General features: G+C 38.6%; 1 protein-coding gene across 1 annotated transcript in view; it reads right to left on the bottom strand.

Moving 5' to 3' along the window:
- Window positions 1–22,904, bottom strand: part of npr2 (natriuretic peptide receptor 2) — an 87,067-nt gene that overhangs the window by 43,960 nt on the left and 20,203 nt on the right. The window contains exons 5-8 of the mRNA XM_005470440.4: window positions 22,212–22,306; window positions 17,072–17,207; window positions 14,727–14,811; window positions 2,932–3,052 (exon numbers count right to left, since the gene is read on the bottom strand). Coding sequence (XP_005470497.1) covers window positions 2,932–3,052; window positions 14,727–14,811; window positions 17,072–17,207; window positions 22,212–22,306 — 437 coding nt within the window. The remainder of the gene's footprint in view (window positions 1–2,931; window positions 3,053–14,726; window positions 14,812–17,071; window positions 17,208–22,211; window positions 22,307–22,904) is intronic.

Below are 22,904 nucleotides of genomic sequence, written 5' to 3'. Positions count from 1 at the left end.
GTGAGAAGAAAAAAATGTCAGTTAGTGTGCGTAGATTAAAGCAAAGAGGATTAAATCATGTTCACTTTAAGACTGTGCTTCTACTTCACTGCAATGTAGATTTCTAAAATGGTTCAACTACCCAAAAACATGCCCCACTTCTCTGCGTAACATGAAACCGCCTTTCACTTATATTTGAGAAAATAAAGTGCTTTCAGATTCCAGCTCGAGTCCTTGGGCAAATGTCTGCAGAGCACACAGAGTGAATAAAAATCAAGTGGGCGCTCTGCATGCATACAGCCAGCACAGTCAACTACACATTTGTATAGAATGCAAATATTGGCAACACACGGCACACTGGAAAATACTCTAATTTGGAAAATTTCTGTGTTTTCCACTCACACACACACACACACACACACATCCCAGGAAACGGACAAAAAAGCAGTAATGAAAAAGGTGTGTACATGTGCTTTTCATGAACACTTGCACGTGTGGGATGAAACACAACCCAAAGGAGATGCATTAACCCTCAGACAACAGAACCCGATACTAAGAACGTAATGAGGTATTATGTATATAGGAGTGGGGACCAGGCGAGGGCTTATTTTAACAATCATTTAATATGCCACTGCAAACCCAGCTACCTTCAATAAACCACCAGGAAAGCTTTCAGGAATGTGTAAACTCACAAAGGATTTGGACTCTCTTGGGGCAGCAGCTTTTGCTTTTTCTAACAAAACCCACAAACTGCTTTTTAATACGCAGCACACAGTGTGTAAACAGGAGGGAAGCTCTGAACTTCAAACATGTCCGATTAGCATTTTGAATCCTGGAGGGTCCAATTTTACCACAGTGACATGTCCAGACTGATAATCAGGCCTGTATGAATGAAAAATACCAACCAAGCATGCAAAAATAACCTGCCAGATGAGCAACTTGTTTACCCATTAACATCCACCAGGTTACAATTAACGAGGGGCAGGGTTGGGTTTTGTTTTAGCCACGTGCTAAATAGGCAGATTTTCAAAACTACAAGTCTCACCCATTTTCACATTAACCAAACTCAAATCATAGACAAGTGCAGAGGTTGATAAATGGTGTGACAAGATAAGTCCAGGCATGCTTTGGGGTTTTTATGGTAAGCAAATATTATTATTGCAGCATACGACTGCATAAAAAACTGTAACTGTTAGGGTTCCCTAAAACTGTTTGAGGGACGATGTTGAATTATGAAAGTGTGACGCATCAAAATATCTGGCATCATGTTAATGCAAGTGCAAAGAACATAGCACCTAAAAAAAGTAACCAAAAGAAGAAACAAAAACTGTCAATAACACCACTTTTCTCATGGGTTCAGCTGGACTGGGGATGTCAGCAGGCCTCACTCTGACAGCTCATCAGTCAGGAGATGCTAACTGAGAAATACTTATTGACCTAATTGACTCGAGTGTTGGATCTAAACCACAGACATTAAGACTGTTTTTTTTAACTGTGTGAAGCTGTTTGATAGCAGGATAGACAGAAGGTGTAAGTGGAAGGGTATATTGGGGTGCTAGTTACAGATGTTGCAAATGGGCTATCAAAAGTACCCCCATCCGACATTACAGTCAAAAGAAGCATTTTTTTGCAGAATGAATACATCAGTGTTCAAAATTTTGGCTGACCCCTTGATAAGTTTTTGGTAAAAAAAACAAAAAAACACTGAAAGCCACTGTCCTGGTGGATGCTAAGAGGAAACTGTGATGGGATAAAATAAAAGACTGTATATAAAAAGCTTGCCGAATCTACTGTGATTGGTGGTTTGATGACTGAAGTGACCACATTTGGATGGTATGGTGGAGTGCTAAGTTATTAGCCACATTAGCAATCTTCATTACCAAGACCCATCAACAGTCTAGGGATGTTACTTAGTGATAACATATCAAATAAAAGAGCATCATTACACTCAAAACTTCTGTTAGTACAATTAAAAACACAGTAACCTATGCTATTTGTTAGAAAAACTTGATAAAAACCTGCAAAAGTTTCCAACATGGTCAACATTTCCAGTTTAGTTTGCTGCCACAACCCTAACTTTAATTTTTATTTAACTTTGCAAGATTAAGATAGAAAAAGGTAAAATTCTTTTACTCTAGTCATAAAGGGGAAAATTGGCTGAATAGACCAAACTCAAAGCTGTAAACATGATTATTTCTGCTGTAAAGTTGGATATTCTAAGATGAGCGTCTATAAGGATTGGCTCTCTTTTGGAGCTGCCCTCAAGTGGCCATTTGAGGAACTGTAGTTTTTGGTTCTTTCATATTGGCTTCAATAAACATATTCCTACAAAGCTTCTTGACAAAGTAGCAGAGAGAATACAAAGGTGGGTAAATGCTTGCTATGATCAAGACTAAGAAGCAGGAGAGGACTATTTATATACATGAGGGTAATTAAGAAGAGTAGAAACAGATGAGTAACAAGACACTGCTGATTTCAATCAAAACAATAAGACAGCAGGAGGAAGTAAAACCAGGCACAAAACTCAGCAGACATTTAATGGCCAGACTAAAACAGAGAGTAAGCAAGACTAACTAGGCAAATAAATAAACTTAGTGGAAAAGACACAGGAGAATGAGACAGGAAGCACTGAGGGAACAAATAAACTAACACAAACTGGAACCAGGAACCCAAGACTGTAAAGACTAAGAAAATATATGAAAAACTAATAAAAAAAACAAGAGTTAATTAGAATAAAACTCCAAAATACACAGAAACCGTGAGAACAGAATAGGGACCGTGGCACAGAAAACAATTTTCTAGGCCTCACAGATTGCAGCCTGATATAAAGTGATAAAAAGCTCAGAATTATGAAGATTGTAAAGTTTAATGGCTGCTAGCTCTCATATGAGATCGCGTGGGTGTCATTTCAACATTTTGCATCATTTTCTGCACATAAATCTGGTGATCTACCTGTGAGAGGGTGAGCCGACTGCCAGCACGCTTGTGGTATTTATTTGGGCTCTCGAACTGAAGGTCCTCCCACCGAATCCTCCACAGCATTCCCGCCAGTTCCTTCTCCAGCTTCAGTTTCCTGCAGAAAGTAAAAAAGCAGGTGGTGAAATCGACAAGGTCACGGCAGCACAAACAACAGGAGAACTAGACCGGTTTGGGGTTGATGCAAAGGCCATGAGGTGATGTTTTCACCACAAAGCTACACCAGCTGGAACTAAAGCAATGATTAAAAGTCCTTCGGAGCCAAGGTGGTCTGCAGGAGAATTATAAGTTATTAAGCAAGCTGGATTTAATCTAGCAAGTCACCTTAAAACAAAATGCAAATTAACTCCATTTGTTACCTTTGATCTCTGTCTTTCCTGTTGGTATTTCCTGAGATAGCGGTCTCAGATGTGATTACAGAATGCCTCACATACAGCATTTACGTGAAGTTATGTACATTTGGTGATGCATTTAGGCCTGTGTTTATTTTTATTAGATTTTAACTTTACTGGCTCATATGCTCTACTTATTGACGCTTGGCAGTGAGGCACTATTTTAGGGGGAGTATCTTGACTCTCCTGAACAAAGGGCTCTTTCTTCCAGGCAAAATACAGAAACATGGAACATTTGACAGTAAACACCCAAACTGCTATTTAGTGAAATCAACTGAGCATGAAGTTAGTGTAAATATAAGTTCATAAAATGATTTCTTTAAAAGGATTGTCACAGTGCACATTGTCCTTAGTTTTCCTTTGGGTCACTTTTTACGGTGCCTTCTGTCTCATGGGCCTTTCAGTTACTTCCTGTTCTATTTTGAAAGTTATTCCCTTGTCTAGCTTACTTTTTTCTTAACTTCCTGTCTTTGTTCTTTTCCCACCATTGTTTTTGTCTGATTTAGCTTACTTTCGCATTTTATTTCCCTCAACTGTGTTTGTTCTTGTAGTGCATTCATTAGGTAAAACAAATTTTCGAGTGGGAAAATTCACACAAACCAGAGTTAAAGCAAGAGGAAACCTTGGGTTGCTGAGTTGTTCTCTCAACAACATGAGAGATAAATGTACATATTTGCATAATCATAAGAAATTTTAGAATAATGGTGAAAATTCATGTATTGCATAGAAATGTTTTGCTTATGTTTGATAATAAGAGTACAATAGAACAAAAGAGTACATGAATGCAGGGTTTGCACCGTTCCTCTTTTTTTGTCATTTGGTCAAGTTGTCAACTTTTTGTCTTATGTATTTCTCACATTTGCATTTCCTAGTAACCTTGTTGAACTTTTATTATATTTCCTTGTTACAGCCACCTTCCTACTGCACCTTTCATTAATCATGGCAACATTTATGTTACTTTAAATTTTGGAAAGTCCCCTTTCCCTCTCTTTCTTACAACCCTCAAGCTTAACCAGGTTATTTTAGCAACTAAAATCACCGCATTGCATTTAAAACAGGAATGCTTCAGTTGATAACAAATAAAAAATAAAATAATTTATTTGTGTCTGTCATTCCTTAAACAGTTTAAATTATGTTTAAGTAAAAAGGAGTTAACCCAATATGTCTGAGTTTGTTGAGCTATTTTCATAGTTACTTTGGTCATTAAGTATCTGCCTCGAGGCGTCAGCCACAAAACCTTTTGCTGCTCTAGGTGTGTTAACCATTGTTCACTGCAAAACTACATAAAAAATATTTCCAGGTTCAGAAAAGATCCCAGATAACTTGCGGTTATCCTTGCCACACTGATGGCAAACTATGAAAAGTTTGGTAGGGAAATAACAAATTCATGGTGAGAAATATTTTTACAATTAAGGCCTAGAAACCTGTCTGTACTTCCTGATGACCAACAGTCACTAGGCAAAAATTTATATTCCCCAACCAGTTGCCAAGTGGTTGCTGAAGGTCGGTTGCAGTCCTTGCAATTAGTTTTATAGCTAGCAGATTATCTTGCCCTGTTCGACTGATAGTGTTGAGAGTGTCACAACAGTACATATATATATACACAGCAGTCACTTGAAGGTTAATCATCAATCAATGTCCACTATATCCTCTACTTCAAGTAATGGTACAGTGCTTTGCAAATTTCTTGGACCACCTTTAGAAATCTGTCAAAAGGTTGCTTAAAACAAAAAAATACTTAATTTGCTGAACAGAATTTGTTGAATTTTTATACCCAAATTTGATCCGGCACACTTGACTTCTCCAACAAGTCAGAAAATAAACAAGCATAACATTAAACCACTAAAACTACGTTTTCTGTTCAGGAATGCAAGTAAATACTTGTGATTTGGCATCTTAATCAAAAGTTAATAATGTGCTTTACTAATTTATTTCTGATTTTTTTTGTGAACCAGTAAAGTTTAAAATCATTGATAAAAACAATAATTATATTTCAGAATTAAAAATATTTCGATTAAACAGCTCGTACATACTGGTGGATTAACCATTACAGAAAAAAAAGAATAATAATTTCTTTAGGTACCAATACTGTTAATTTATGGCATAAACTAACCATTATATTTGTTGGTAGAATCCACTTCACTACTACTCTTTTATTTTTTTACTCCCTGAATTTCAAGCCATAACTGTACTTTAGTACTACAACTGTTTCCAACTATGTTTTTTAAAAGAACTATAAAAGTTATGGTCTCCTAATGTTACTCTTCAGACCAGTTAAACAAGCTAGGGTTAAGAGCTTTAGACTAAATGCAATTTACAGTATTTTACAGTTGTTTTGGCTCAGCGTGAAAAATGTTTTAATTAATTTATGCCTTTTTCAACTGAGTTAATGGCAATGTTTAACCGAGCATCGTAACGTTGCAGTTCACTGAAGGGGGTTATCATAGAGTACACTGAAATCATGACTTCTGGCAACAGTAAAAGCCTGACACAGTAAGCCACGATGTATACCACAGAGCTCAGTGTGACATTATGAAGTGGAAACAGCATTTGTGGTGATTACCAATCATCTTAAATTGTTGCTCACCTGGGTAAAGTTAAAATAATGGCATGGTCTGGCCAGGCTTCCCAGTAATAATCATTTAAAGTGCATTAGCCACTAAATAATACCGACCAAGCTTTAGTGTCCTGCCTTTTGTGGTTCATAATAGGAGTGTGGCAAATCAGCCTGTCTCTTTGAATTGCCAGTTTTGGATACTGAATTGCTGTGATAAAGCTAAAGCAACTGAAAAACAGGGTTAAGCGCTTGTTCAGTGAAGAAGATAAAATCACTGAACATCATCCAGAAAGGTATTTTATGTATGCAATATATGTGGTGATTTCTTCTGCCCTCGTGTCCTTTAGTCTTGGCTATCTGCTAAAACAGAGCTTGATCCAATTCTTTTATTTATTTAAACACTGATTAAAGATGTATTTGACACAAATAAGAGCTGCAGCCTACTTAACTGACACTGCTTATTTCTTGCAAATGACTTGATCCAAATACTGAAATCCTGCAGGGTTTTTCCCGGCTGAGAATAGGCGAGCGCCCCTGGAAGCACAATCAATCTGTGTACAGTAAAGGCAATGAGTTTGTGTCATCTTAAAATGGCTCAAATCTATGTTTTCAGGTTATTTTTAAAAAAGCGTGTCCAGTCTGTTTGACTACATGAAATTCCAATTAATATTCAAAAGAATTCCTCTCTCAGATTGCCATAAACATCTCTATGCATGTAGAAAAAGACTCTGTCCTGGTGCAGAAATGTTAGCTTTTGAGCTTCAGTTATTAATAGACTATAAATTAAAGCTTAAATAGAGAAATAATTCCTAAAATTACTTGTCTGTTGTTCTGTCTCTGATTTGTCAAAGCACTATAAATTATGTATTGATCTATTAATAACAATATTGATACAATATTTTGATATACTTCTACTACTAGTATACAAAGGCAGAGAGGCAAACAGATTACTAAAAGAGTCGATTTAAACAGAAAGCCAAACATAAAAGTCACATGAGAAACATACAATTAAAAAATCAGACGCACAGGACTGTATGATTTAATTTTAAAACAGTGAAACAAGTTTCTTTGCTGAACTAAAATTAGACAAAACAGCTGCAAGCTGATAACCATATAATCAGATGTAAAGTCATCACATACAAGCAGGTCTATAAAAATTAGTTTTAAGAAGGGATTTAAAGGAAGCCAGTGAATTTGCTAGCCTTATCTCCACAGCCAGGTTGTTCCAAAGCCGAGGGGCCCTGATAGCAAAAACACGGGCACCTTTAGATTTAAGCCAACTCAGGATCTAAGGGCTGCGAACTAGTTCATAGGCAGGTCATCACATGCTCTGCAGCTTGAGGCCAGACCCATACGTGCTCTAAAAGTGATCAGTAAAATCATAAAATCAGTTCTAAAACGAAGCGGAGACCCTGGAGAGAAGCAATGATTGAGATGATGTCATTTCAAATGTTAGAACCAGTAAGAAGCTGATCTGCTGCTTTCTGAACCAGCTGGAGGTGAGACAGCGACTCTTCGTTTACGTCAGATAGGAGGGAGTTGAAACAGTCAAGCCTATTATTAAATTACTCCTGGATTAATAAGCAACAGATGGCCTGTTGTTGAAGTCTGTTGTCTTTCCCCCTTGGTTCACCTAAATTCTTGACTCCAGCCAGTCTTCTTTTATGGTGCCTAACATGACTCAAGTTTGTTCTACACATAACCAGAAAGCCTTCTTTTCATATATACTCAAGGAAAGATCATGCATTGGTTTAAGATACATCTTTCCAACCACATTGTTGCTTTTTGCTCTCAGAGTAGAAAAGTGCCATAAACAAGTCCATTTACTGTGTTGCATTTTATAAAGCCAGTCAGGCCAGCTTTAAAGACGAGTTTCTTTTATTTGAATAACACCCTCAATTATGAGAGTAGAGCACTTTAGGAAAGACTATCTAAAGGGACAGAAAAGCGACATGATTGCTATCCAAAAGACAGATTTAATGACCAAACCAAATGAAGGCTTTGTGCTGCACTGGTCATCTTTGTACACTGTAAAATTTAATAAGTGGCTTTCCTTAAAAAAAATAATGAAAATTCATTCACTTAAGAAATTCAAATTGTCCTGGCAACCACCTGTCACTGGGGAAAAATGATTAAATACCAACCAGCTGTAATTTGTTGCTGGTGATTTCTGGCAGTCAATTACTGGTGTAATTGGTTGCTGTACCAAAAACCACCTTGCGATTGCTTTGGTCGCTAGCAGATAGCTATGGCTGCCAGTAGTTTGTTTTGAAGACAGTGACTGCAAACACTTGTCAGCTGCTCGCTGAGTGGTAAAGAAGCAGTGAAAAGTGTGATGCAAACCAGAAACAGAGCCGATTCTCACCTTCAAAGTAAAAGTTGCGCCTTTTAAAACATCTTGTGAGACGAAACCTTTACTTGAAGGTAAATCTTCTCCATTTCCAGGTTTCACTTCTGCTTGGTGGTTAATCAGCAAGTGTTTGCAGACAAGTCGGCATCTTCAAAACAAACTATCACCGACCAAAGCAATCAAGGAGGTTTTTGAACATAGCGACAGTTTGAGGGGCGAAACGCAGACGTTAAGATTAGCGATTGTCCAATCTGCCCCAACAGCCACGGCCACGCAAGTGATCAAGAGAGAAACTACAAAAGCATACAAATTTATCAATTAATCAGTCTATTCTGCCCACAAGCTGTGGGTCATGGCCGAAAAATCAAGCGTGGTATTGAAAGGAGCCAGATAGTTTGGGCATCTGTCTAAGATTTGTCCTGGAAGCCTCCCAGGTGAGGTGTTCAACCTGAAGGAGATTCCAGGACAGAGACACACTGGAGAGATCTCAGCTGGCAGGTGAGAAGGAGGTCAAAGCATCTCTGATTAGCTTTTAGAAGATGGATGGAGGGATGGAAACCTTGGTAAATGCAGAGCTTTTTAGCTCTAACGAAGGAGCCTTTAAGATACATTGAACAGACTCCTGATAGACTGGGAGTGTCTAAAAGCTTTCCAGATGATGTTAGATTAGGATAAGAGTTTCGTTAGTTTAGGTTTTGTTATCCTTATTTCACACACATGTCAGCAGGTTGTTAAATGAAACGTTTTTCGCTAATGATTGTGGTGTTTAATTTGGCGCAGAGAGGAATTTCCCAGATTGAGTTTCCCATGATTTACTTCTGTCTCCTATTTCGTCCATTAAAGGTGGATGAATAAAAGCAGATATGTGAAGCAACTTCTCCACAATGGTAAACAACCACCAAATGTCTGCAAAGCCCAACCAGAGTATCGAATCTCCTAATTTTCTACTCAGTGAACTTTGTGACAAGTTTCTGAGTGTTGCTTTTTTCAGCATCACTCTGATAAACATGGCACCATGGAGAGGAAGAGGCACTCTAGCGAATCAGCACATCTGGGGGAAATCTCAGAGGAGCTGATGCTTCTTGACAATTCACGATTTACGACAACAATAAATTTTAAAAACGCAGGAACTTTTGTGCTTTTTTTTTTTTTTTTTTTGCAAGGTGGCAGTGGATTCATTGGCAGACTGAAACACTTAGAAATGAAAAATGAGCAGAGCCCCACACATTCCAGCCCAATCTAAAAAGGTGTAAAACGTTTCCAGATGGCTTCAGGGAAATTATTGTAGCGTGTGCATATCATCATCTTTTAGTCTTTTCCCCCAGAATATCCCAGTTGGCTCCTAAAGTGGCTCATTATCATTTTTTTTTCCTTTGTCACTTTTTCACCAGAACAAATTGTGTCGCTGGAGAGTCCAAAAAGTAAATTCTGATGTTTGCTAGTATTTGGAGGACAGGAAATGCCATTAAAGTACCTCAGCCTTGTCCACTACTAAAAAAGTACTTTTCTATTTAAAGAGCCTCGTTTAGAGACCTCTGGCAGCCAGAGGGGCAAAGTGTGAGTCTCCACACTGGGCCTATTGTTTGGTAAGTCCCATTTGTGAATATCTCCACAGGACCAGCCCCTCCATTAAAAACAACAGAGCCACTGCTGCTCTGCTCAACATCCCCTCACGCTCGCTGCTGCTGCTGCTGCACAGCAGCCTCCAAAATCAACGGCGAGCAGCTGACAGCACAGCTGTTTAAATCTAAAGCACTGCGGGGTGAAGTTTGAGAGAAAAATGTGGCAAAGTTATATATCTACATCTGAGCCATTAACAAGTAAGCTGGTCTGTTTTCTGAGCCTAAGATGTTATAGATCATGTTTTACTGTCTTGTGAGAGGACAAAATTAAATTGAAGGCTGAATTTGGTTTGATGCATGCATTTCATCAGAAAGCAATACAAAGAAACATATCACTCAATATACAAGTTTCTTCTTTATTAAACTGCATAGCCATCAGTTTACGTCTGTGTACATTCTCTGGCATGTCAGAAGAGAGATCTGTTGTCAAAAGATTTCTTAAAACAAATTCATTTTATTCAACATTTTCTGCCCTGTGAACTAGATTTAGATCCACCCCCAAATTAGGATATTAAAAAATTAGTTAAATGTATTAAAAATAAACATGTAAGCAGCAGTAAATATATATCATCTTTTAAAATTATATTTTTTCTATTTATATATATCTTCTTATTAAAAATATAAAAAATTAAATAGTAATTTCTCCTTGGGTAAATCACTTCTCAATAGCTACTGATAGTGGCATAAACTCCAAAATGTTTTTAACATTTTAGTGGTGTTTCTGTAGGTCAAGCACTAAAAGCAAAATGGAGGCCGCTCTGCAGGTGGTTGGTCTTTAAAATGGCCACAAACAACTCTGCTGTCCGCCTCTCTGTCCATCAGCAAAGCCCCAGTAGTGTCTGCAAAAACAGGAAGTCATCTGTTAGCTTTATATGAGACAGAGCCAACGATGAATAAGCTCCAAGTCATGGTGTGCTTTAATAAAGGAGAACCTATTAAGCAGGGCTCCAGATATAACACTGTCATTTATGTACAGAGATTGAGTCTAAATATAGTTTGAGAGCACAAAGTTCGAAACTGTAGGTCAGGAACAAAAATACATCACAGAGTTTCCCATCACAGAAATAGATATTTGTTGTTCCTAAATCCAAGAAAAGAAACTTACCATCCAAGAATCCAGGAAAACTAGTTAGCTAGTTGGGAAACCACAGTGTGTTTGTGGATTTGGGCGCTGGAAAAAACAGAGACGATCAAGTTAATTCTTTTCAGAAATGAGCGCAGGCTCTGCATCTAATTATCTGCAAGTTAATAATTAATGGGCATGATCAACTCAGATTCAGGTTTAGTGGATTTACCTCAGGCGGACAGCCGCTCCTCCGTCTTTCTTCCACCATTCGTCTGATCAAAATCCATTCTGATTGGCTGGTGATTAACACTTGTTTGTGTTAATGGTCAGTATTAGAAAAGGGATCAGATTACCGGTGTGAATTATTAGTTTGATTTGTTAATCCTTCTTAAAATCAGTGCATTTATCAGGGAGAATATCCTTAACTGCCTAAGTAAAGACACCTCTGAAGACGTGAGCAAAGAGGGAAGAAGAATTTTCTTTCACTACATGCAGATAACACCCATGATATTAACCAGCCTATGGAAATCTTTCCAGTCACTTTATTTCCCGGGGCATGCATGATTTACTTCTTGAGTAATTAAATGAGGCTTAATGTTACAACATAAACCATGTACACTGTGCCACTTGGGACAGAGCAACAATTTCATTTGAATTGTTTATACAGCTGAATGCCGAGCACAAAGTTAGAACCATCAGAAAAGCAGCAGGCAATTACTTTTTCCCTTAAATATACAACTAAAAGAAAGTGCTCAGGGGCAGCAGTAACAATTAAACACTGACGCTTATTTAAACAACTAATCGCATAATGTTCAGTTCTGTTTATTTTTAACTTCAAACTGCAGGAGCATATATAGGGTGTGACAGTCTCTAGGATTTCTTTTTGTCTTTTGCTTCTAAAAACATTTAGTGAATATGCTTTCTATAGCATCTGAATGGACCATGTTCAGCGTCTCCATCGCCGAAGCTGCTGCATTGAGCTGCGGCCGCAAGGTGGTTGGTGCCTGCCGTGGTGGTAATCCCCGAACCAAATGGTGGACACCAGAGGTGAAGGGAGCTACCAGGCTGAAGAAGGAGTCCTATCGGGCTTGGTTAGCCTGTGGGACTCCAGAGGCAGCTGACAGGTATCGACAGGCCAAGCGGAATGCGGCTCGGGCAGTGGCTGAAGCAAAAACTCGGGTGTGGGAGGAGTTCGGATAGGCCATGGAAAAAGACTTTCGGACTGCCTCGAAGAGATTCTGGCAAACCGTCAGGCATCTCAGGAGGGGAAAGCAGTGCTCTACCTGCACTGTGTATAGTGCTGGCGGAGCGCTGCTGACGTCGACTGAGAAAATTGTCAGGCGGTGGAAGGAATACTTCGAGGACCTCCTTAATCCCACTGACACGTCTTCCGAGGAGGAAGCAGAGTCTGGGGATGAGGGGAATGACCCACCAGTTTCCGGGGGCGAGGTCACTGAGGCAGTTAAACAACTCCTTGGTGGCAGAGCCCCTGGTGTTGATGAGGTCCGCCCCGAGTTCCTGAAGGCTCTGGACGTTGTAGGGCTGTCCTGGTTGACACGCCAATACAATGTTGCGTGGAGATCAGGGGCAGTACCCCTGGACTGGCAGACCGGGGTGGTGGTCCCCATCTTTAAGAAGGGAGACCGGAGGGTGTGTTCCAACTACAGGGGGATCACACTCCTCAGCCTCCCTGGGAAAGTCTATGCCAGGGTGCTGGAAAGGAGAGTTCGTCCGCTAGTCGAACCTCGGATACAGGAGGAACAATGCGGTTTTCGTCCTGGTCGTGGAACACTGGACCAGCTCTTTATCCTCTCAAGGATACTTGAGGGTGCATGGGAGTTTGCCCAACCAGTCTACATGTGTTTTGTGGACTTGGAGAAGGCATTCGACCGTGTCCCTCGGGGTGTCCTGTGGGAGGTGTTGCGGGAGTATGGGGTGTCTGGCCCATTGCTACGGGCCATTCAATCCCTATACAACCGTTGCAAGAGTTTGGTTCGCATTGCCGGCAATAAGTCGGACTCGTTCCCGGTGGGTGATGGGCTCCGCCAGGGCTGCCCTTTGTCACCGGTTCTGTTCATAATTTTGGCTGGGGAGAGGGATGTCTGGGCTTCTCTGCTTAGGCTGCTGCCCCCGCGACCCGGCCTCGGATAAAGCGGATGAAGATGGATGGATGGATGGATGCTTTCTATACCAGTGCTTCTTATAATTTTTTTCATCTACCCCACAGATGTACTCAAAACATTTTTCTCTTCCCCCGGACAGCTTTCATGTTCAGATGACAAACTGTGTAAAATTACCACATTAACAGTTCATCAACTACTTTTAGCTACTTCTCCATTTAGCAACTATTAATTCCTATTAGAGTTTATGTTTATTTAACAATATAACTTGTGCTGTCAGAGATAAATGTTTACATTTTTAGCTATCTTTCAAGTGCTAATCTATATTTTTAGTTAACAGTTTGACCTTTCTTTTAGCAAAAATAACTTTAGCTAGCTACTATTTCAATCCTAAATTCATTAGGTTTGCTAATAATTTATTTTGAACAGTAATCTGAGAATTTCAATTTAAACTATATCTATTTTATTAAGCTAGCTATTTAATTGGTTTAGCCATACTATTAGCTAATAATTCTATCTCTTAGCCATGTTTTTAGCTACCTACTGTAATTATCAGTCACTACAAAAATAGCTATAGTTTTACTCAAATGTGAGGTTCTACTTCTGTTAAATTCAACAGTATTTTCATATAATTTCTTAACAAAGTTAACCGTTTATCTGTATTTCATATCAATCCATAAAGTTCTATAACAATTTAATTCATTTATCCATAGCCCAGTATTAGTTAATAACTTTAAAAATATTATCACTTTATACTAACAGTTCCAACATTTAGTCACAATTTTAAATAGCGTTCAACCATTTATTTATTTGTATTTTTTTCAGCACTAATCTGTTTTCTTTATTTATGTATTTCTTTTGGCTTCTGTTCTGCTCGTCTGTTTCTTTCAGTCAACTGTTGATTTTTCTTCTCAAACTTGTTCAGGTTGATTCAGATCTTTAAATAATTCTAATAATTGTGCCAGTCTGTCCTTGTACACCTTGGCAGTGTTCTGCTATGGAGGTACTGTTTAAAGGCAGTAGTCAGGATTTTTTTTAAATATCGAGGTCCCTGAGGGGATTGAAAAAACATAAAACATTTCTCAGTATCAGTCCTGACAATTTTATTTACTTATATTGTAAACAACATGAAATTTTAATTTAGGCTTTCATGGTGCTGTACATAAAAGAATTCTGGCTTATTTTTGCTTCTTTTGAATATTATTTTGCAGGGCTTTTATAATCCACTTGTAATCCTTTGAGAGAGGCGCAATAATCAGCTCAAGTGATGTTTTCCACTTGACATCACCGGTGTGTGAATTATTCAAATAAGCGGCATTTTTCCTGACTTCAGCGCAAAGAAAATAAATTTAACAAACACACTAATGATCATTAAGTGAGAGTGGCAGTAAGCGTTGTTTGGAGCCAGTATATGAGCTCACTTGGCAGCTTAAACACACTTCACCACCGCTTTAATGCCGTCACCTGCTGAGCGGTTGCTGTAGCAACAGTGCGTAAATACCAAACTACCACCTAAAGCAGCACAATCCATAAATCCTGCTTCAAACACGAGCCTGCCTCTCGCTCTTTCTCTCAATCTTTTTTTTTCTTTTTGTCCACATTTGTGCTGTTTGAGCTAAAAGCACCACAGAGAGGAAGCGTCAGCTTGATGCGATCAAACTCACCTGTAAATGAGGAAACTGGAGATCCCAAAAATGATGAGTGCTAAGCCAGAACCCACAGCTACAATACCCAGAACTGGCAGATGACCTGAAAACAGGAGGAAAAACAAGGAATTCACACTCTCATTTGTTCAGCAGATGTCCACAATCATATCTTTGAAAATAAAGGAAAAACGCACAGATGTGACTTCCTGAAGTACAGCTGTAGTGCTTTAGAAATGTCACCCCACAAACACACAGCCACACTCCCAACGCACAATTAAAACCCTAACAACGATTAATAATAACACCTGCTGGAAAACGTAGTCGGTCGGTAAAGTAGCAGAGGGGGTTTTAATCAGTTTCAGCTTCTCTGGTGTTACTGAAATTAACAACAGGTGCACTACAGGAGCAACAATGAGACAACCCCCAAAACAATAATCTTCATCTTTTCGGACTGTTTTTTCACTAGTTTTGCATATGGCTAGGGTCAGTGCCACTATGGGTAGCATGAGGAGATACTTGGACTCTTCAGGAGTTGCACAGGCAGTCCAACTCCTCTAGGTTCGCACATTAATACGTGCCATTACCAGAAGTTTTGCTGTGTCTTCCAGCACAGTCTGAAGAGCATGGAGGAGATTCCAGGAGATGGGCAGTTACTTTATTAGAGCTGGATGGGTAGTTAACCCATCAGCAGGACTGATATCTGCTCATTTGTGCAACAGGAACAAGATGAGCACTGCTGAGCTACAAGTGCTGCATGACCGGTTTGGCACTGGGTCAGTGATGGTCTGGGGAGGCTTATCCATGGAGGGACGCACAGACAAAAGCCAGGGTTCAGCATATCAGGAGGAAATCCTCAGACTCATTGTCAGCCCCTACGTTGGTGCACGGTTCCTGGGCTCATGGTCAGGCATGCATACCACATGCCATACCATTTTTTTCCCTTTTACTTGGGTGTTTTTTTAAATTCAGCCCTCTGTAGGTTGATCATTTTCATTTCCATCAAACAATGTGGCATCCTTTCATTCCTAACACATTACCCCCGTATGTAATGCAATTTCTAAATTAAAAACTAATAATAAATTCATTTTAAAAGGCCTCTGTTTTTTCTCTTTTGAATAACTACTATTGCTCATTAATGAGACTGAATTACTTCTATTATCCGATTACTCAATTATTTAATAAAATTGAATACTTGATTACTAATATAATTTATAGCTGCAGCCCTGATCCTAGCAGGAGTAGTAGAGATGACATTGCTCTTCTAAGGAGCTTTGCTCTTTCTTCTTGTAAAATGTGCACTGGTCACCCATTGCGCCAACCAACCACCACATGTAAATTCTCAGCTTTATCCAAAAAAAGCAAACAATCTATCCTTCAGTATCCCAGGCAAGACTTGCTTATGAGGGCAGTGGGAACGGGTTCCAAATCTGGCAATTTGTCCATGATAACAACACCAAGCCATGAAGCACCGCTTGTAATGTCACTGTTGTTCTCGCTTTGCATTTTTTAAACTTAATTAAAGTCCACCCCAACAGTTAAACACAGAAAAAACAAAACCCACGAGCAGTCTGGTGACTTTTTATTTCTTTTGTTTTCTGATGTGTGTCAGAATGCTGCAATTATCAAACTTGTGATTGTACACTGTTTTCTCTGGCCAATTAATTACAGGTTTCAAACACTTATAATCATCTCAATTATCTAATTCACTCCAAGCTGAAATTGTGAAACTCTTAAGTGTTGATGTGCTTCTCCAAATTCCTCAGCATTCATCATCCTTGGTGTTGAAAGTGAGCACTAAAAAAAGGCGACATCCAGGCACTCAGTTCTGCAAATTATTTGCGGTTGCCTTCAGATTTGGGAACACAGACAGATTTATTGCGCCTCCATTCATTATCCTGTCTTCACACCACAATACATTTTAATTGCAGTGTGGTTTTCCTTCTCTGTTTATCATCCCTGATAGAAAAAAACCCCCCAAAAAGTGTCACTGTTCAACAAAGACAACTTCCTGTGCTCATATTTCACTGCCTGTCACTCAAGTAAATACTCCACTTCACCCATTTACTTTATAGACACAAAGAGCTGGGAAGGAACTGAAGAAAAACAAGGCATTTATCACGGTAGCTTTATTTAAAATAGGAACAGTGCATTAGTGCCCTGTAATATCCACCTGATTACTAATTCCATCCTAACCAAGGTCATGAAAAAATATGCTATTAAGTGCTGTGTGTGAACTTTTTATAATTCTTGTCATGAAATCAGTGTCCATTAGAAAACCTTGTGCTGCTCGTTTGTGACAGGTATAATCACCTGTAGGCAGGTGGAAAGGGGTAAGTGTCTTATTACATTATGACGGGTCATACCATCATTACAGGAGGGGTCATCAGTGGAAAAGACGCAGGGGGGGTTGTCCAGTGGTGGGCCACCACTGGGCCAGTGGATCTTCTCTGTCTGGGACCAAATGATGTCTTTGGTGGTTCCATTGTAATATGCAACAACCTGCAAATACAGAGGAAAAAAGTCTTAATGTAAAGACGCTCAGATACACCACCAAATGTTTCTTCTCTTTAGTCTCAAAGTGGTGGATTTAAATTTTAATTAGTCCAATACTTTTTAACCAAATACAAAAAAAAAGTGATAATCATAGTGACAATGATGAGTCAGGTGAATAAAGGCCAAAGACTGGTCTACAACCATCTGGCAATCACCAGTTCTGAGGGAAAAGTATGTCTTCCCCAAACTGGCAAGTGGTTCCTGGAGGGCGATGGAAAATTGATTACTAAAGGTACAATCACATAGGCCTAGAGGTCAGTCAGTGACCTCTGGCAACCACCAATCACTAGAGAAAAATGTGTTTTCCCTAACCAGCTGGCAAAACCTTCCTGAGATTGCTCTGGTCTCTAGCAGATTGTCACAATTGCTCATAGTTTGGCAAAATCGAGCTAGAAACACAAGTGTCGGCCAGGAAACTGGAGTTCAGCTCACGATTGGGACTATTTTTAAGTTTGTCTTATACTTAGTGTTCACTTTTGTTTAGTTTAGGAAAAAAAATTGAAGAGAATTGTTATCACACCAACAGTTTGTGCATGGATGGATATGTTGATAGTTAGATATGATTGAAAACATAATAACCATGGCTGCAAAATAGTATCAACCCTCCACAGGCTGCATGTTACCACCATGCCTGAGGAGCTGGTAATGTTTAACCTCGCAAGCATACTTGCTAAATATAAGTATTTAAAGAGGATAAATATAGTGAGATCTGAAGCTACAAAGCTCGTAGGCGACTAGCCTTGAAAAGCATAAAGACAGGGAACCAGGTACCTTTGTTCTTCTCTAGTGGTGCTTCTAAAATTTGTCAAGCTGACAATGCTGTTATTTTATTTTATACCAGAAATGAACAAGAAAGGTAAAAATGAAAAGACCCAACTGAGTTGATATTACAAGAAGCGCTGCTTGCATGTTTTCCCTCAAGTCATATAACAGATAAGGTTTTCAAAGAGTCTTTATTACCCCAGTTTTAACTTAATTATCGTATTACCTTCTTTTAAATTACTTTCCTGCAGTCACAATTGTACAAAGGTATTTATTTACCCCAAGATTATGTGACTGTCCTTTCTCTGAATCAAAATATCAGCAAACCTATCAACATAATCAACATATGTTTTGCGTTACTAACCCCCTAACCCGGTATAACATAGGTGATCATTGCATGCCATGGAATGTAATGATTAAAGGAATTTATAAATTAAACGTTCAAGAGAAAATACAGAACTGTAGCATCAACATCCACACAAGCAGCAACCATCCTGAAAGGCTTGTGCGCGAGGGAGAGAGCTTTATTTTTGACAGCTCCATGAGCAGCATCTGTTGTCCTGCTGTGAAACATGACTCCTGTGTTTCTAACGAGCCGGAGGAAGTTTTATGCTTTCCACCCCCTGATCCCAACATGTTGTGTCCTCTCTGCTAAAGGCTTCAAGGCCGTCACCCCTACACAGGGTCATCAAAACAATGCAGAATGCGTTCAGTGAAGAGCCAGAAGCTGCACACGCTGAAATAGCTCCAGTATTTTGGTGCAGGGGCTGCGTTTACGTCACTCCACAGCCAACAGAATCTTTGGTGCGCTCTCTTAAAACTTAATATCATAAAGTTCATAAAATATCATTAAATTGTAAATACCTAAACATTACACCCATATATTGCAATGATTGGTTTTGCTGAAGAAGGCTGTATGTAAAGCTGTAACAAAACTTGGTCCCTTGGTAATATATATAGCAATGCTGAAAGAAAACTAATTAATTAAAATGTACCAAATTAAAACATTTCTTTCTAGTGGCCAGCAGGGGGTGACTCCTCTGGATTCAAAATAAGTTTTGAAATCCATCCATCTTCTTCCGCCATCCATCTTTTAAGTTTATGAGAAAATTACCGTACTTCTCACTTGATTTATAAACTCCAACTCTTCTCTGATAAGTTTCAATTGCTGATAAGTTTGGGTATATTTTGGCTACCTCGTGATTGGCAAGTTGCATGCCATATGAGCAGGGTGATGGGCAAAAGTCTCAATTCGTAGCTCAAACCTGAAGTCCACAAACCAGTGGGTAACAATGCTATCTGTTACATGATATACTGTCTACCATACATATGCATTTGGAGTACCTTAATAAAATGGAAATACTTCATTTAATTATACCAAAGTCATGCTAATGTTACATTTTTTTAATCAAATCTAACACAAATCCACTTATTAACAGTATAGTTTGTGTTTATATGTTAATATTACATATCTTCAAACATTAAGCTGAGGTAAGCGACAGGATGTTACAAGAACACTTCCACAAACAAATTTTGTTTATACGAGAGGTTCTGTTCAGTGGAAAGTAAATATTAGTTAATATTCTGTTTCCCAAAGTCCTCTGATATAATATATAGACAAAATCATTGGGCCACCTACACATACACCTACAGAAGTTGCTAACCCTTGGAAACCGATACTGAGAAACTCCAAACGCGCAGCTTTTGTGCTGATGTTGCAATTATTGAGTTAGCGTGTTGATGGCTTTTACACAATATTCTCTTTAACGCTTGACATGGCTAAGTGTTTAATTTTATACACCTGTGACAATGCAACTGAAAGAAACTGAATGAAAGATGAGGAGAATACCTTTTGTTCATATATGTATCAACAAAAAACTTCTAGCTATGTTCAGTTCAGTTACAAAAATCTGCTTCTTATTTTCTTAAATGGATTTTTTCCCCTTGTGCAAAGATGAACAAAGATTTTTATATTGTTTTATATTGTTAAGGTTGAAACCTAAAACTGCTCATGTGATGTTTTCATCAGCCTGCTGGTCAATATGAATCCACCAATTAAAACCCAGGGATAAATGAGACCAGGAAGTCACACTGACAGCCTCTCAGGACCACTGTCAAATTCTAATTGAAGTCATGTGTAGCTAACCCACTTCTTCTGCCCTCAGGGAGGAAAAAAACACACTGGAACCGTTCACAGCGGTGTTTGCAGAGCACAACATACAACAATATTTTCATCGGACTGTTTGGGGGAACTGAGGTTTTATGCATCTTATCATTAGAGAGGTCAAGACCCCAGAATATCTAACAAACAGACCACTTTCCATGCATGATTTCGAACATTTTATTTCACTGCGTCTACAGCCAAACATGAGGAAAGGCTGTGGTTTAAAACTGCACATAATGCTGAGAAGAATTTTGTGAAAAATGTACAGTAATTAGGGACACATTCAGTAAATTAGTCTCTCGCTGTCTGCAATTTGCTTATAATTTGGTGTCAACATCTCATTTTGTATGGAAATCTCAGAAGTGTAAATCAAAAGTGTTCAGTAATGGGACTATTTTGTAGGAGGCAAACGTATAAACTTGGAATATTAAATAAAATGTGAATTTGTTTTGCATTCACTGCAGTATTTCTGCACTAAACTGCTTGTGACTCTTCTCCCAGGCAGTTTATTTAAGAGATAAACCAATAAAAATTAATTATTAACCACAGTGAAGCTTGCTGTATGCAAAAACACTGCAGTAGAAAGAACGACAAGGTTTATTTAAAAGAATCTGAAAACACTCTGTTTGGTATCATTAGTTCAGTCCCAGTCATAATATGTATATTCAGCAAATGTATCTATCCATCTGTCTAGAGAAGGGGATGGTAAACTTTAGTATATCAACAAGAACATTTTTGAATTAAAAAGTTCAAATGAAAAATACAATTAAGAACTTTTGTCATGTGATGACTCCAAATGACACTTTTTATAATGATTCAGTACTAAAGCTGTATTTTCATTACAATAATATCATCTTTTATGAAATTATACAACTAAAATGATGATGTAAAGGACTAAAAATAGCCATCAGTTTGTTTAGGCCTACTTTGAAGAAGCTATAACGCTTTGCCTCCTGTGTTTTTTTTTTATCTAATAAAAGTAAACCACTTTGATAATAAATTAAATATAGAAGCCTTAAAATAATTAGGACAGTTTAAGTTTAATCTTGACTTTTTCAGCACCAGAAGAAGACAAATCTGTGCACACCCTATTAAATCCTCTATTTTCCCTACCTTTTACTTTTTTCCATTTGCTAGAAAGTAAACATGGCTAGGGCACCAGCTGATGACACAAGTTTTAAATAGATGAACAATGCTACAAATTTTTACAAGTAAACAATCTACAGAATTGCTAACAATGATAAATACAATTCAAACGCTAAGGAAACTTTTATGTCGTTGTTCATATTCATTTGGTATTTTGTCAAAGTCACAAGAAACTTCTAGAGATGTGCAACAGAGGTGCATGAATCTCCTGAGCTCCAGGTTCATGACTGCAGATGCACAGCTGGAGATCAAAACTCAGCCTCTTTTGGACCAAATTAAATTTCAAATAAATCCTCATTTTAACACTTGGAAAGGCTTGTTTGGAGTTTCCAAGTTTGGAGTGTGTTTTATGCCTTCACTAGAAAGCCAGCTGCGTAGAGATATGAAGAAATGAGGGTAGCGGGAGCTGGGGAACAACATGCAACAAATGTCTCCGCACACCAGTAGGTATGCATCATAAGTCTTTGCTCACTACACTGTGCCAAAAACTGGTTTAACAGAGAAATGAAAGTTTATATTTCTGAAATAGGTTTGTGAGAAAATGATTGTTTGGTAGTGAAACGTATTAGACACTCGTGGTCAGCCCAGTTAATAAAACTGTGCCAAATCCCACTGATAACTGTGGCAGCTCTGTGATACTCTGCGTGCCTCTAGGTGTTTCTGTCATAGACGTGCCATATGTTAGAAAGCACTTCCTATATCTTTAAATCTTTAAATCTCCCTACTGTGCAAAATGCACAAATTTAGTCCGAGTCTTCATGGAGCCTTGCGGGCTTATCACAGTAAAATCCAATAAGGTGTTATCACAGATTAACATCTTCATGAGCAGCTAAAATAACTTTCAAAACCCTCAATGAAACTATAAAACCATGCCTTACCCCGTACTCCCCTGTCTCCTGGTTGGTCATCGCCCACAGGTCAACGTCAATATTTCTGGCATTTTTTTCATCTGTGGAAACAAGTCCGGTCACACCTGAAAACAGGAAGAACGGCCACATTAAAGATTTGACAGTGGATCACGATCTGTGGTGCTTTAAAACAAGCCAACCATGCACACAGGAGTTTTCATATTTTTCTTTCAAATGCTCATAGGCAGCATTTTCTCTAAATTGTTTATAACTAGGAAATGTCATGAGCAACAGTCAGACTAACAGCAATAAATCCTTTGCTGATAAGTGAACAACAAGTGTGAAAATCCTAACCGTAACCGTGACTTGTGTTTAATATAATAATTGCATGACGGGAACTCCATTTGCAGCTTTTACGCTGAGTATTCTCCTGACCAAAAGCCTTTTGTGTAACCTCTAAACAAAAGAAGTGTTGAACCACAGAGGCACTGCTGATAGCTTAAAATGGTCCAAATTCAAAATGTTTTAAATCAATGATGTATGAAATAAAAATAAAAATGAAACTGTGACATCTAGGATTCAAAGCTGGGTCTCTGGTACATCAACTAGCCCCACAACATCACAATGTGGACTTTTTCCCAGCTAATCATCTTGTTTCTTTTAAACGACTGTTGAAAACTCATTTCTATAGGTTAGCATTTCCTTAATCTTTAATGTTCTTTA

Source organism: Oreochromis niloticus, linkage group LG7 (genome assembly GCF_001858045.2).
Source record: "Oreochromis niloticus isolate F11D_XX linkage group LG7, O_niloticus_UMD_NMBU, whole genome shotgun sequence".
In the NCBI taxonomy this organism is placed as follows: Eukaryota; Metazoa; Chordata; class Actinopteri; order Cichliformes; family Cichlidae; genus Oreochromis; species Oreochromis niloticus.
This window is presented reverse-complemented; position numbering and strand designations above follow the sequence as displayed.